The sequence below is a fragment of the Paroedura picta genome, chromosome 3 (assembly GCF_049243985.1).
Source record: "Paroedura picta isolate Pp20150507F chromosome 3, Ppicta_v3.0, whole genome shotgun sequence".
Lineage (NCBI taxonomy): Eukaryota > Metazoa > Chordata > Lepidosauria > Squamata > Gekkonidae > Paroedura > Paroedura picta.
The window spans coordinates 64,575,984-64,591,128 of NC_135371.1; the positions used below are offsets into that span (position 1 = coordinate 64,575,984).

At 43.2% G+C, this 15,145-nt stretch overlaps 1 protein-coding gene across 3 annotated transcripts in view; it reads left to right on the forward strand.

Moving 5' to 3' along the window:
- Nucleotides 1-271: 271 nt before the first annotated feature.
- USP4 (ubiquitin specific peptidase 4) overlaps nucleotides 272-15,145 on the forward strand; it is a 78,337-nt gene continuing 63,463 nt past the window's right edge. The window contains exons 1-6 of one of the 3 annotated variants that reach the window (XR_013229112.1): nucleotides 272-476; nucleotides 750-877; nucleotides 3,636-3,766; nucleotides 7,230-7,356; nucleotides 9,953-10,098; nucleotides 12,236-12,297. Coding sequence is in view for 2 of the 3 variants with exons in the window: in XM_077326054.1 (XP_077182169.1) it covers nucleotides 352-476; nucleotides 750-877; nucleotides 3,636-3,766; nucleotides 7,230-7,356; nucleotides 9,953-10,098; nucleotides 12,236-12,297 (719 nt within the window). In the remaining variant the exon portion in view is untranslated. Of the gene's footprint in view, nucleotides 477-749; nucleotides 878-2,515; nucleotides 3,321-3,635; nucleotides 3,767-7,229; nucleotides 7,357-9,952; nucleotides 10,099-12,235; nucleotides 12,298-15,145 lie in introns of those variants that run through there. The other 2 variants (XM_077326054.1, XM_077326055.1) reach the window with 2 other exon arrangements.

A 15,145-nucleotide genomic window follows, 5' to 3' on the forward strand; every position in this document is an offset into this window, starting at 1 on the left:
CCTTTTGACGGTACTTTGCACACACTCGAAGACGTATTTATTTATTTAGATTTATATACCGCCCTCCCCGAAGGCTCAGGGGAGGCCCAGTTGACATTCTCTCGCCTCCGAGGCCGCCTTCATAAGGAGACGAGTTAAAGCTGAACATAGAGCTTGATCAAACAGGTGCCACTCTCAGGCCTCCAGCGCAGACGAGAGGTCGGGCCCGTCAACCCTAAAGGCCCCACTGCCCTCGCTCCGCCTTGCACCGGCCCGAACCGTAAGCCACCGCGCCTGCGCAGTGCTGTTTGGTGCGCGCCACGGGCGAGGAAGGATATCCGCGGTTAGGGACAACCGGGCGCGCGAACTGTCATGGCGGCGGCCGAGACGGGACTAGAGGGTGTCGGTGCCACTGGCACCCTAAGGCCGGACACCGGGACGCAGCGGGCAGAGCTCCTGCCGCTTCTCGGGGCGGCTCTGAGGCCCGGAGAGGCCTGGTGAGATGGGAGCAAGGGGCGGCAGGGGAGGGAGAGCGGCTACGGGGAGTCGGGACGACAGGTCGCCCTTTGGCTTTAGCTCGAAGGCGGCCCGCGCTCTGGCTGTTAGTCTTTGAATGTGGCCAAGAAACGTCCTCTCTGCTGGGCCTTGGGACGCCGCGGCGCTGCACGGGCTTAGTCGGCGGCGGTGCTGAGTCACTCTGTTGCCCCGCCCCCTCTTCTACTCGTCTTGTTAACCCTCTTCTCCCCCCTCCCCTTTTGCTTGCTTTGTAGGTTCCTCATTGACAGCCGTTGGTTCAAGCAGTGGAAGAAATATGTGGGCTTTGATAGTTGGGACCTGTACCACGTTGGAGAGCCTAATCTCTTCCCGGGACCGATTGATAACTCTGGCCTATTTGCAGGTAACAGTTCCGGGTTAGCGTGGAGCGTCTGCTGGAACTTGGGTGTCAGGAGTGCAAAAAGCGAGGAAAGGAAATAACCTGTGTACTACTTGTTTTTGAAATTGGTGTATGCTTCCCCTTGCAGCTGTTGTTTCTCAACTCTTAAATATAGGGTGGCTGGATCTCCCTTATAATTCGCTTGGATGGAAAATGCATATGGTTGGTCTGGCAAGAGTGCCACAGCTGGTATTGGTGAAGATATTCCACCCTTAAATTAGTGTCTTATTCATGGCCTTTGCATGTAATTATTTTAGTTAGCATCTGCCGACTTTTGGGTCTTTCTGTAAATGGAAACCAAAAGAGAACTAACCACATGTATTATTACATCAGCTGTGTGTTCTTGTTACATAGCAATATTTAGGATGTTTTAGAACCTCAGATAATATGGAGATTAATGATGATAATTATATTTGATTCTTTATACTGGTTGTCTGGGCTCAGTGCACGCTTAGGCTTGTTGGAACACTCTGAAAATCAATATGAAGCCCCCACTCTTATTTTTTTCCTTTATGATAAGTGTTCTCCATGTAACAAATCTGTAGAAAAGTTAAGAAACTTCAAAGTTTTCTTTTCATGTCTGTATCTTGAAGTCTTGGGTCCTACCAATGCAGGTTAGGTTTTTCACAATGAAACAAACCAGGTAAATAAACAAAGAGCTACATTGTGTATTAAATGCAATGGATTGTGCTTTCCTTAAAGGATGAGCAAGCTGATTACAAATGTATGAACCAAGGTACTGAAAACAAAGATAGTTGCAAATACTCAGTAGCTACCAGCTTCAGCCTGTTGGGCATGGCAGTCATTGTTTCAGGGCCTTACAACAATTAGTGTATTATTGTTTGGAAGAAGTTTGGTGTGGGGTTAGTTAGATTGTTGGATTAGAAGCTCGGAGACTCAGGTTCAAATCCCCACTCATGACACAAGCTTTTGGGGTGTTCTTGGGACAATCACATGCACTCAGCCTAACCCACCTCACAAAAAGTGTCACTCCTAAAAAAACAAAAACAAAACTGTCTGTAGTTATTACCCACTTCCTTTCTGAAGGCTCAGAGCAGGGCTCCTTAGGAAGATGTTAAGGTGGCTGGTATGAGAGAAAGCTGCCCTTTTGATAACCTGGCCCCAAACTATATAGGGCATTATAGGTAAGAAACAGCAATTTGAAGTGTTCCTGGACACAGGTACGTGTACGGAACTGTAAGTGACAACAAAAGTGATGATAGTCACTCTGAATTCATTGGCAAAGTGTCCTGATGAGTTTCATGGTAGCCCTTACTGCCCAGTATTAGTAATAACCGCAAAACAAGTTTTTGAAATGCTAGTTTTGTAGGCCATGTGCATAGCAAAATTAATTTGAAGAAGCACAAGAAACCCTTTTTAAACTCTTTGGAATGGTCTTTGTAACAGTGGTAAAACACACCTGGCAAAGCTTAGCAATGCATACAATTATTTCCTTAGACCCATGACAGATCACAGAATTTTTTAAATGATTCAATCATATAGCATAAGACATCCAAAACAGCATTTGTTTTAATTAATTATTCTTTACAAAAAGGTTCCTGAAACTTCTGGTGAGCTAATAGTGCAGTTCTAAGGTCCATTCTGCACAAGTTTAATGTAGCAGGAGTGTGACAAATTGTAACTGCTACTAATTCGCAGTTATGCACGATGTTGTACACAATCTGCCACACTCCTGAAACAGTCCCGCTAAAAGCGCTTCGTTGTAACACATCCAGGGAAATCCTAAAAAGTGGATTCACCCTCTGGAAAGCGCTACACTCTTGCAAACAATCTGCAACAGTTTCGAAAAAGTTCTGTGCATTACCATTGTTGCGGTTTCAGCAAAGTCCCTTTCCCTGGCTCTCTCCTCTGAACTTCCAGCAAAGCGATTGCCATTTTTTTTTCTCGGAGCGAGCGGCGAGCAACGAATCAGCGAGCCTTCATTCACCCAGCGAGGGTTCTCCGGCTGCAGTCCCTTCACAGAGCTGCTTTAAAGCTCGCCTCAAGTCCCCAAGCACAACACAGCCCCATTTGCAAGTTCCCTTTATTTTCGGCCGAAAATTGCGCCCATGCACGGGGGGGGGGTTTCACTCGGGGGAGCGTGGCAACGATGAATCGGCAGCTCACAGGCCAGCTGCCAGCTAGATGGGTCTCTATGTTAGGAGGAAGCAAGGAATCAAGGCATATTCGTTGCAACGTGTGTTTTTCTTTTTTTTTAAAAACTGTTCTTAAAGGCAAAGGGGCTTTTCCGGAGCATGGTAACAACCGCCCATTGGCTGCTCGTTTGATTGACGGCCAGGGGCGGGACAAAGCACGGAAAAAATCACTTCCTTTCTAGCGATTTTTGCCGAGACCGGAAACCTGTGGGAAATGATTGAAACACAACTGGATTCCACTACAAAGGCAGGTATGCGTTACGCCGAATTCCACTATTTAAAATTCCGTTTTTTCTTTCCGAAAACAATTTGCCACATTGAACCTTGTGCAGAATGGGCCTAAACATTTACTTCAGTGGACTTAGAGGGGTGTAACTGGTTAGGATTGTGCTATAAGTTTACTAATGAAGTTTTGTCTTGAGCATTTGTTTAGGTAATTGCTATATTCATGTGTGTAGAGATTTTCAAAATTGTCTGAATTCACCTGCTGTTTGGATTTTTTAAGGATGCAAATAAGATACTTTAACTTTTAAAATTCATGTTACTCTCTTTCTTTCCCTTTTTAGATTCAGAAGCTCAAACTTTGAAAGAGCACCTAATTGATGAACTGGATTATGTGTTGGTTCCTACTGAAGCTTGGAATAAATTAGTAAACTGGTATAGTTGTATAGAGGGACAACAGCCAATTGTCAGAAAGGTAAGTGTTCATGATCCTTGGGTGATTTAGCCTGACTACATAAGGCCACTTTCTCCAGCCATCCCCTGCCTTGAGCTCACTAGAGTAAAGATGAGATATAAATATAGGTGTCACTTCAGGTAATCCCTCTGGGTGTATTGCATTCTCTTGAAGAACTCTAAATGTAGAATACTTTAGAATAATGTACTGTAATCTCCCAAAGTTCCATGAAGTCTGCATAAAACACTCCTTTATAGCCATCTGTGAACTAATGTAGAATGGGGGGGAGGGGGTGTTTTGCAACATAGATATTAAAATAGATTGCCACCTGAAGTAATATTCTAAGGCCTCTTCATATATGACTGATGGTGCAGGTTTCCTAACAGTTATGTATGCTGAAAAATAAACATACTGACTTCATGGAAGATTGTATGTGAGTTTTTCAGGAAAAACTCCTGAATACTAGGAAAAAACATTGTCACGTTACTGTAAGAATATGATATAATATGTGTGTAGTATTTAGGAGAGGTTACTTAAAAATATGTATGTTCCTTGTTTTCACTTGATATGCTACTATATCTATGTTGAAAAACCTATATTGTGCTCAAGGAAATATCAGAGATACTTTGCTTTTAAAGCAACAGGTTTGTAATCTCAGCGGCGTTCGACACAGTCGATCACGAGCTTCTAGCTCGCCGCCTCATCGATGCTGGAATACAAGGGACAGCCCTTCAATGGCTGATCTCCTTCCTTCAGGATCGTGGACAGAGGGTTGCAATAGGAGAGAAAACATCAGACCGCCGGCAACTTACTTGTGGAGTCCCACAAGGAGCGGTCCTCTCCCCTATCCTATTCAACATCTTCATGCGCCCTCTCGCACAACTGGTACGGAAGTTTGGGCTGGGTTGCCACCAATATGCAGATGACACCCAGCTCTTCCTCCTGATGGATGGCCGCCCTGACTCTCCCCCAGAAGCATTAGCCAGCTGCCTGGAAGCAGTGACGAGATGGCTCAAGCAGAGTCGTCTGAAGCTCAATCCTTCAAAGACGGAGGTCCTGTGGCTAGGTAGGAAGGGCCCATGCGAGGAAGCGCACCTGCCTACCCTGGATGGCGTGCAGCTCTCTACGGCTCACTCCGCCAGGAACCTAGGCGTGATTCTGGACGCCTCCCTCACAATGGAGGCCCAGATCACAAAGGTAGCGCGGCTGGCATTCTACCATCTCCGCCAAGCCAAACTACTAGCGCCCTACCTGGCCCCGGAACACCTAGCCACAGTGATCCATGCGACGGTCACCTCTAGACTGGACTTTTGTAACTCGCTCTACGCAGGCCTGCCCTTAGCCCTGACCCGGAAACTACAACTGGTTCAAAATGCAGCAGCCAGGATCCTCACAGCAACACCGTGGAGGTCTCATATCCGGCCTATTCTCCACCAGCTGCAATGGTTACCAGTTGAATTCCGGATCAGACCATACGCGGTCAGAGCCCAGTGTACCTGAGGGACCGCCTTCCCGCCTATGCCCCCAAAAGAGCTCTGCGCTCTACTACCACCAACCAGCTAAGGATCCCTGGCCCTAAAGAAGTCCGTCTGGTCTCGACCAGGGCCAGAGCATTCTCTGTTCTGGCCCCTACGTGGTGGAACGAGCTCCCAGAAGAGATCAGGGCCCTGACGGAGCTTAAACAGTTCCGCAGGGCCTGCAAAAAGGAGCTCCTCCACCAGGCATTTGGCTGAGACCAGACGTAATCAACAGCGACCAAGGGCCCCTGCTCCCCCCCACCCCCCCTCAGAATTCAATCAATAAACCACCCCCCTCAGAATCCCATCAATAAGCCCTGGACCTGTTTGTAGTACTATATTGTTATACCGTTATATTGTGCTGTTATTTTGGTTACAATTATTAGTTATCAGTTATACATGTTACAGACTGTTTTATGTATCGTTCTCTGTTATGATGTAAACTGCCCTGAGCCTCCGGGGAGGGCGGTATATAAGTATGATAAATAAATAAATAAATAATTTGTTGTAGATTAACTATGATCTTCATTAAGATTTTCCAGTATTTATCATGTTCCTTGACAATCCCTACTGCTGCATATAGTGGGCATTTTGCTGAGTTGGTGCCTTGTAATGTAGTTCTGAAGGAAGTTGCATCCTTGAAGGATGTGGCACAGATATTACAGACCACACTGGAGGGCCCCAAAGAATTAGTGAAGTATAAAGGTGGAGGGCAACCTGTTTTTGGATTTCAAAAAATATTCTTGAATTACTAGGTCAAAATATAACTTCAAAAAAAGGACAATATGCTTCAACATATTGTTCGGTAATGTCCTTCAACTTTGCAAAAAAGGCTTGGTAAAGGCCTTCAAAGGGTTATAGTAAAGGGGGGGTGCTTCAGAAGCCCTTGGGTCAGCAGAGAAGAATTGCCTGTATTATTTGTATTTTATTTTTATTTATTATTTGATTTCTATACCGCCCTTCCATATGGCTCAGGGGGGTTTACATACAATAACATGGGGGGGGGATGCATGGAACAAATTAATATACAACATAAACAAATACAACAACAATCTAAATAACACAATTTCAGTGATCTTAAGCAACAATATAACAGGAACAGGATCTTAGCTAAGGCCCTTAGAGAGGTCAGATTGTAGCTTGTGTTGCCAGCTACCGTATATACTTGCATATAAGTAGAGTTTTCCAGCCCTTTTTTTAAGCTGAAAAAGTCCCCCTCGGCTTATATGTGGGTATTAAAAAAATTAAAAACAGCTTCCAGACAAGACTGGAGGGTGGGGGTGAAGACAAGTATACTTGCCTGAAGAAGCAGAGGCAGGAATAGCAGAGACGCAGCAAGCCTGGGAGGGAAAGAGCAGTCTCTGCCTCCCTCCCTTAACGAGGCTAGCATGAGGCTAGAACGTGTTGCAGGAAGGTCTGGAGCCTCTGTCTCAGAGGGAGAAGAGAGAGCAGAAGGAGGAAACACCCCTAGAGGAAGGAATAAAGGCAAGCGTGGTCAGAGGGAAAGAGGAGGGAGGAGGAGGATGGGAAGAAAAGAGAAAAACATCCTGCCCAAAACAGGGGGCAGGGGAGGAAAGGAGAAAAAGCCAAACACCACCCTCGACTTATATGTGAATCAATAAGTTTTTCCAGCATTTTGTGGAGTAATTAGGTGCCTCGGCTTATATGCGAGTATATACAGTAATTTGTTTCTATCATGACTGAAAAACAAGTCTGTGTTTAACTCATTGGAGATTATTGTCAAGTAAATATACTCAGTATCAGGCTACAACTGGATTATCTAAAGTCAGGTAGCTGGTGGTTCAGCTGAGGCTAGTGAAGTTTTTTTGTTTTTGCCTACCAAGGTGAGATCCAAATGTTTGAAGATAGGAGCCTGTCAGTTTAGACTGTGATAGTTGTATTAGCAATACATCAGTTAAACTTCCTCAGTAGTTGTATCTGCTTTACAGAAAGTCTTATCTTTATAGGTTGTGGAGTATGGTCTGTTTGTAAAGCACTGCAAAGTAGAGGTTTATCTTCTGGAGCTGAAACTGTGTCAGAACAGTGATCCTGCTAATCTTGTGGGCTCTTATTTCAGCAAAGCAGACACTGTTGGTAAGTAATGCTTGTTAACTTTGTTGAACATTTTAGAAGTAGCCACTGCTAATACCCTCCAAAACAAAAGGCGTCTTGGAGCATCTTGGGCATTTTTTAAATCTTTAAGATGCAACAAGTTACCAGTTTGCTTTTGCTGCTAGGATTTCAGCCCTGTTGGGATTCATCTCATTTTCTCATTCTGTTTTCACATTACTGAAAATAGCTTATTATCCAATCTGTGAAGTAGAAAAGAAGAAGAGTCCAATAGCACAAAGACTAACACGTCTACCTAACTTGATCTGTCTGCATCTGTGCTGTCCGCATCTGTCAAGTTGCATATATTGTTTCTTTGATGTTTTTATACAATCATAGTTATCATTCTTCCTGGGAACTGATATTGTCATTTCTGTCTGAATGGTTCTGCCTTTATGCTGATACTTTTAGAAGCATATACTTCATTAACCAAACCACAATTTCGTGAGGTGATTGAGCCTCAGCTCCTCAAGCATGTGTACTTCTTTCCTCTTCATGTTGAGTGTCTTATTTCATATTTTTTCACTTTATCAGATTTTCTATATGAATTTTCTGCTTCACTTTGTGAATACTCTCTGATTAAACTCCAATTTACAAATAGTCTATAGCCAGCTCTCCTCCCCATCTCAATTCCTTCTGAATTCCAGGATGCTTAGTTTGGTTGCTGTAAAGTTGTTAGCATGCTATTAAGGGAAAGTGGCCTGGCAACAGGTATGCTGTGGAGACTGGGAAGCCTGAGAGTGACCAAATGCTTCTGGCTTTTTCTATCCCTTCTTCGTGAAGTCACAGAAGCAGGATTATGGGGAGAAGGGCTTCCTTTCAAAATGGGGTTGCAGCCATTCTGTAGTATTTTGTTGCAATCATAAGGGGACATATGAAGACGTTTTGTCAGGACTCTGAAGGAGGGAGACACTGGCACAGCGTCAGGAGAGAAGTGATTAGTCAGATGAAAAAGAAAGTAATACGAAGGTATCGGAGCTAGACTGTCAAACCATGGACAATTAAGATATTTTTGCCTATCTTTTCAACATCACAGAGATAAGTTGTAGATCTAAGGCAGGGTTTCACGAAACCCTGGGGTTTCTTGACAACCCTGGAAGGGTTTCCCAAATGTATGGGAGTTAATTAATTTTATACATATTTTTTAAAATTTGTTAAACATTTGTTGGGTGGTATGGCCATATATTGTCATCTAGACCCACCCACCCCCTCCCAAGATGGCCAGTGATGGGTCTTGAGGGGGTGGGGCCCTGAGTGGACGTGTATACAGCTATGTTTCCCAGCCATATCATGCACAATCACAGCAGTTACGGGTTTCTTGAAACCTGAGGACTGTTTCAGGGGTTCCTCAATGGTAAAAAAGTTGAAGATCAAAAGAAAGAATACAGATCATCTCTGTGCTCTCAGATGCTGCAGTATTTGACTATTGAATTAAATGTTTTTGCTAGCTGTAGTCATTGATTGCTTTTATTCTTTAAGATAAAACTTTTTTCTGAAATTAAAGTTAATTTGATCTTTGCAACTATGGGAGAACCCTCATGTTCAGGTTCACATTCATCTTAGCTCACATGCAAGATGGGCAGAGCCTGCCTAGCTGATAATATATCAAGTGAAGTTCAAGAATTTCCTCCTATCTTTATATTTGCTGAATAAAGGTGGAGGTGGGGGTTGTGTGTGTTTTCTTTTTTGAGAGAAAATCTGGCTGCAGTCAAACGGCAGTTCTGTTAGTGGTCTGCTGATGGTAATGAGGAATAAACCCTATTTAGTAAATTATTATTTTGTTCATTTATTTCCTTCATTTATACCCTGACTTTTCTCCCAGTGGGGCCCCAAAGCAGCTAGGTTTAGGCTGGTAGTGACTGGCCCCGGGTTGTCCAACAAGCTTCCATTCAAACTGATGTCTCCAAGATCCTAATCTGACACACTGACTGACTACTACACCAGGCTGGCTCTTTGTGAAAGACGATAAGTGGGAGGAAGGTGGGAGAGGGGAACTCCTGTCATGCAACATCTTGATACCTTGACTAGGTTAAATTGATACCTTGATCTTGAATTCCTTATTCCTCATGGTAAGAAAAGGGCTGCAGTGGAATACATCCTGATTTAGAAATCTTTGATTTAACTCCATTTTACTGTGATAATCCAAATTCAGTCACTTAACAAATTGGGCCTGTCGTTTCTCCATTAATTGCAATGTTAAAGCATGGTTTAATCCTAAATGTTTTGACAAGTTGAATTTTAGTTTAGTTAGCTAAACCAGGAAATATTACATCATGTCTTTGTGTGTGAAGGAAGGCATAGAGGTAAGCTTGATGATTTCAAGATTATCTTGCTAACTAACCAGCCACAAATGTCTGTGATGTTGGAATTGAATTCTAGATGCATTTTAACAAAATGACTTTTCTTTAAAATGAAAGTTCCATGTTTTACATAATTGTAATTGGATTCTGAATTTTCAGAAAATTAGTGTGCAGAGGCAGTTAGTAGTATTTTCACCTGTACTAACAAAGTTTGCATGGCCCTTAGTGTAAGACATTTTCCCTCAGGTATTCAGCATTTAAGCTTGTTCTTTTCTTAACAGCTACCATTGAAAAAGAAATGCGAAAACTGTTTAATGTGCCCGCTGACAAGGAGATTAGACTGTGGAGCAGATATATGAGTAATACTTATGAGCAACTAAGCAAACTTGACAGCACTATACAGGATGCAGGACTCTATCAGGGACAGGTAAGATGCTAATCACTCATAGTTGTTTTTGGAAACAGGCTGAGGGCTTGCACTATTACAGCTGTGGAGACAATTTGGAAATACCATCCTACATCCCAAAACAACTGTCACTTCAGGGAATTGTGGTAGCTGAGCTCTCCTCATCTCTACTTTCCTTTAGTTGGCACTTAGCTACTTTCCACATCCTGTCACTTATGGAGCATATTTAGTCATCACAAGCTCATTTTTCGGGATTTATTTACGAAGTCATTTTTTTTTCTTTTGGATAAGCTTCTGCTTAGTCTACGTTTGCAGCTTTTGTCATCTACACAGGGCCCAAACATTACTGTTAGAAATAATGGCAACAGAAGATCTGCAACAGAAATCCCTAATGGGATTGGTTCGATTTGTTGTCTGACAGAGCAACAGAAAACCCGAGAAGAAATAGAAACATAGGAACTATACAATACTTTTGTTTGGGCATATCTGGAGAAGGTCATAGAAGTAAATATGGTACTTCCCCCCCCCCCAACTTGCTCACATCTGCGATACTGTGATAAAACGTTCAGGTTATAGACAAACTATTCCTAGCCTATTTTAAGAGGGTGGGGTTGGAGGTTGAAATAGATACAGCCCTGCTACTCGCTAACCTTGGTTCTGAGCTCTTTATCACAACATAGTAGAGGATGAAGGAGGTTTCTTAAAAGGGGCAAATATTTGTTTTTTCTCTTTCCTCCTGCCGAAATTTTCCCCCACTCATTGGAGAGAGATGTCTCTACGCCTCCCCCCCCCCGGCCCTTTACTTCATCCCCCCCGACCCTTTACAACACACTTCGGGTGTCATTGTCTCCCATCACTCCCAGATGGGACTATCTCGTTGCAGAGAAACAAGCTCAGGGTTCCCATTGATTTGTCATTGTCATGAGTTAAAATTTCCATGAAAATAAAACGTTCCTTATGTTCATTGTTGTGGCGTGTCTGTATCTTATTTTGAAGGGATGTTTAAACATTACCATAACGATCAGAGTCTCTATATTTCTCCATAGTATGGCAAAGGAAAGGCAATCTCTCTGTTTTGGTCCAAACTTCTGAGAAGTTCTGACAACAGGGAGACCTTTTCCCCCTGTGTTTTGTAATGTCCCTAGTACAGAGTCCTCCTTCCTCCTTCAGATAACAGAGGGAAGTAGAATAATAGCTTTTTTTCTTTTATGAGCCTCTCAGAGGCTTAGAATGTAGGTGGTTTTTTCCTGCTTTTCAAAGTTATCCAGTGGTGTAAAAGGCTGAGTGTTTTCCAGGTTTGAGAGAGAGATGAAGACCAGCCTATCGAAAGCAAAGAAGAGTGAGAGCTTTCACATAGACAAAGGCCTCAGTTGGGTTTTGAGGAATTTTGCCCTTTTGGGGGCAGTGGAGGAGGAAGTGGGTATTTTTCTGGACTGTAGATTACAACATATCTTGCTAAACAGGGCTTCTGCTTGAAATGTTGAAGGGTTACTATTATATATATATACTGTCCTGCCATTGTTAGTTGGCTCCACTCCTGCAGCAGCTATTTTGTGATTGTGCCCACTACCCTGTGGCAGAATTCAAAAGGTGCCCGTGAGTTTTAAAAGGAGAGGATCCTTGGGTTAGGTACTTCACTAATACATATAGGGAGGCCATATAACTGGCCCTTAAGACTGTTACATTACTAGAAGAGATACTGATTATATGTTGATTACCATCATTATGTGAGACTACAAAACTTTTTGAGAATTGTGGTATATTCAAACAAATCACAGCCCTTAGAATGTTACTGAACTCACAGCCCAATAGCATATTCGTAGAGGCTCCATGGGAACAGTCAACTGAGTGTGGAGGCTATTCATCCCACTCCTGTCACTTGCATGATTGCAGGGCCTACTGCAATCACAAAAATGCAGTAGTAAGATGAAAGCTGTCATTGTTGAGGCACATGTTCCTTGTAAGTGCTACTGTGCTGTGAGCCTAATGGGTTCCCACACCTCTCTGAGGCTTTACATAGGAATTGTGTTTCATCTGAACCCAGAGCCAGATTTTCTTTACTTCTCAATATGCATTTGCTTGTATTTTTTTAAGGATGCGAAATGAAGCATAGTTCTTCAAGTACTGCTTCTTTTTAGCTTTATTAATTCCTTTCTAGGTAGTGTTAATAGAAGTGAAGAATGAAGATGGTACATGGCCAAGGCAGTCTTCTCTGGCAAAGTAAGCATTTATTCCTTCAAACTTTCTACTTCACTTAGTTTCAAAATCTGATCTCCAGATCAGAGGATGTAGATTGAACTAAAAAGATATCTGAATTAAGCTGCTTTGTTTCTCCAGCTCTTGGAGCTGACACTGCTACAAATATGTCTGGTTAGTGTGAGAGAGCTTTTTAAGCAACAAAAAGATTGATAAGCATGAGCTTTTCAGGTATATTTGATTTGCCTGCACCATACTACTGAATAAATAAGTCTCTTAATTATACCAGGGGGATAAGCTTTTACCCCAAAGATTTAGAGAACCATTCAGTTGATGCACTTATTAAAATAAATATCTGCTGTTCTAAGCATAATTCCATCTTTAAACCGCCCGTGGCGCCACGGGCGCCACGGACTATATAAATGGCTAAGGGGTGTAGAGGTGGGATTAGTCCGTGATGAGGAAGGGTCCGGATTGGACCCCTCCTCACGACAGACAATCGGAGGGACCAATCGGCAGGCGCTTTGCGCCTGCCGATTGGTCCCTCCGATTCTCAGCTCCAGGAACTGCGAGCCGCGCACAGCACGGCTCGCAGTTCCTCCCGGCCTGACGCGGCGAGAGGCGCAAAGTGCCTCTCGCCGCATCAGGCCGCCGACCCAGGGAGCCCCCGGCAGTTGCGCGAAGCGCGGCTGCCGGGGGTTCCCTGCCTGGCGGGCTGACGCGGCGAGAGGCGCGAAGCGCCTCTCGCCGCGTCAGGCCGCCGCCAACAGAAGAAGCTTGCCGCCCCCGACCAGCCCGCCGCCGCCCCCGACCAGCCCACCGCCGCCGCCGACCAGCCCGCCGGACCAGCCCGCCGCCGACCAGCGCGCACACCACTGCGGTAAGGCCCTAGCGCCCGCTGCATTCCTCTGCAGCGGGCTTGATTACTAGTTCTTAATAAAGCCTGTTGGTTGATAATAGATCTGTACGAAGTGCACAAGAAAGCCATTTTATTGATGATACAGTATCATGAATTTAGTATATGAACTGCTTCATCTTGATCGCATTTTAAATATGCAAAAAGGCTTATTTGGATTGGTTTAAACATTTTGGATATTAAGAGTGCAGCCTTTAATGTAACTTAAAGTATAACTTGTTTTTCTATTTCCATTAACATTATGAGAGGCAACAGTCTAAAAATGCTTATTTACTGGCCAGCTTCTATTTTCCAGTAAACTAGTAGTCTGGAATTCAGTAGTAAAACTTTGATAGTTGGTTCTGGCTAGGTTCTGTGTTCACATATGTGATTTGGTCCTCTTCCATCTCTTGTAATATATGGAAAACAACAAACTAATTCTGATTTAAAACAAACTAGTTACTTGTAGCACACAAATACAGGCCCCAAAATTAACAGGAGTAGTCGTTCTCCATCCCCTCCCCCAAACACAAGTCAGGGTTTTAAACCATAGTTGAATTCAGATTTAAATGTCCAGTTTGTGGGAGAAAATTAACTCTAGCTAACCTGGACACCTGAATGTTGTTGAATTTGTTTTAAACTGGGAATCATTCACTGGTCTTTGTGTGAGAGGGAAGGAGAAAGAGTGAGGCACTTGAGCATAGGAGCAAGCTGATTTAGTGCATAAGATTGCCTTAATGTTGGTTGAAAGCATTTTGGAGGGAAAAATATGACAGTAGTTGATGTTAAGTATTCATTTATTGTGTTTTTATACTACTTTTCTCATTGCTCAAAGCAGTTTACAATAAACCAAATAAATTATCCTTTCTCTCCCCCCTCTTCCTAATAGAGAGCCAGTTTGATGTAGTGGTTAGGAATGCGGACTTCTAATCTGGCATGCTGGGTTCGATTCTGCACTCCCCCACATGCAACCAGCTGGGTGACCTTGAGCTTGCCCCAGCACTGATAAAGCTGTTCTGACCGAGCAGGAATATCCGGGCTCTCTCAGCCTCACCCACCTCACAGGGTGTCTGTTGTGGGGAGAGAAATGGGAAGGCGACTGTAAGCCGCTTTGAGCCTCCTTTGGGTAGGGAAAAGCGGCATATAAGAACCAACTCTTCTTCTTTTTCTTCTAATTACACGTTTTGAGCCAGTGAAGAAGTCCTCATCTGGCAATATCTGTCTTAATTTTGCAAGTATCTGACACACTTATGCAAAAGCAAAAAAGCTTCTTGTGGTTACCCTTCTCTCATGAGCCCAACCATTTTTAATTCACTGTTACTTGTAACAGTTACAGTTGCTGCTGAAGGGCTGGTGAGAGTTCCTTTCACATTTTTACCAAGATTCTGGCCAGAACTTGATAAGAATATAAAATATTTTGGAAAAGTGTATAAAATTTAATGATTTTGTTCAACATGCATTATACAAATACGTTAAAACTGGGAAGCTTTGATGATGTCATGTGTTCCATTTAAGTGTGTTAAGCATTTTAACTATTTGCATGGGTAAAGTACTTTACACAAAGCTCCTATCTGTGTTATATCATGAACATCCAAAAAAAAAAAAGTCCCATCTGCCCCTACGCATTTTCTAAGAATACTTGGTGGGTGCCTGGGTGCTCATGGGAGCCTCTGCTGTAAGCCATACAATCAAGAATTACAATAACTGAACCAAAACCAGTACTTGAGCCTGGTACTGTCTACCATGGCTGCTTTTGGATCAAATCCAAATTCTCTAACATGGGTCTTTTCTAGCAGTGATTAAAGAGAATGGATGTTGGGAGCATCATACCAGTACAGCAAATACTAATAGTAGGAAATTTTAATAATTGAATGAGTGGCAGTAAGAATGAAGTAGTAAAAAGAAGCCAGATTGAATATTTGATACCACAGGAACTACTTTGGTATTACAGTTTTGGAAACCTAGAAATATTTAAAA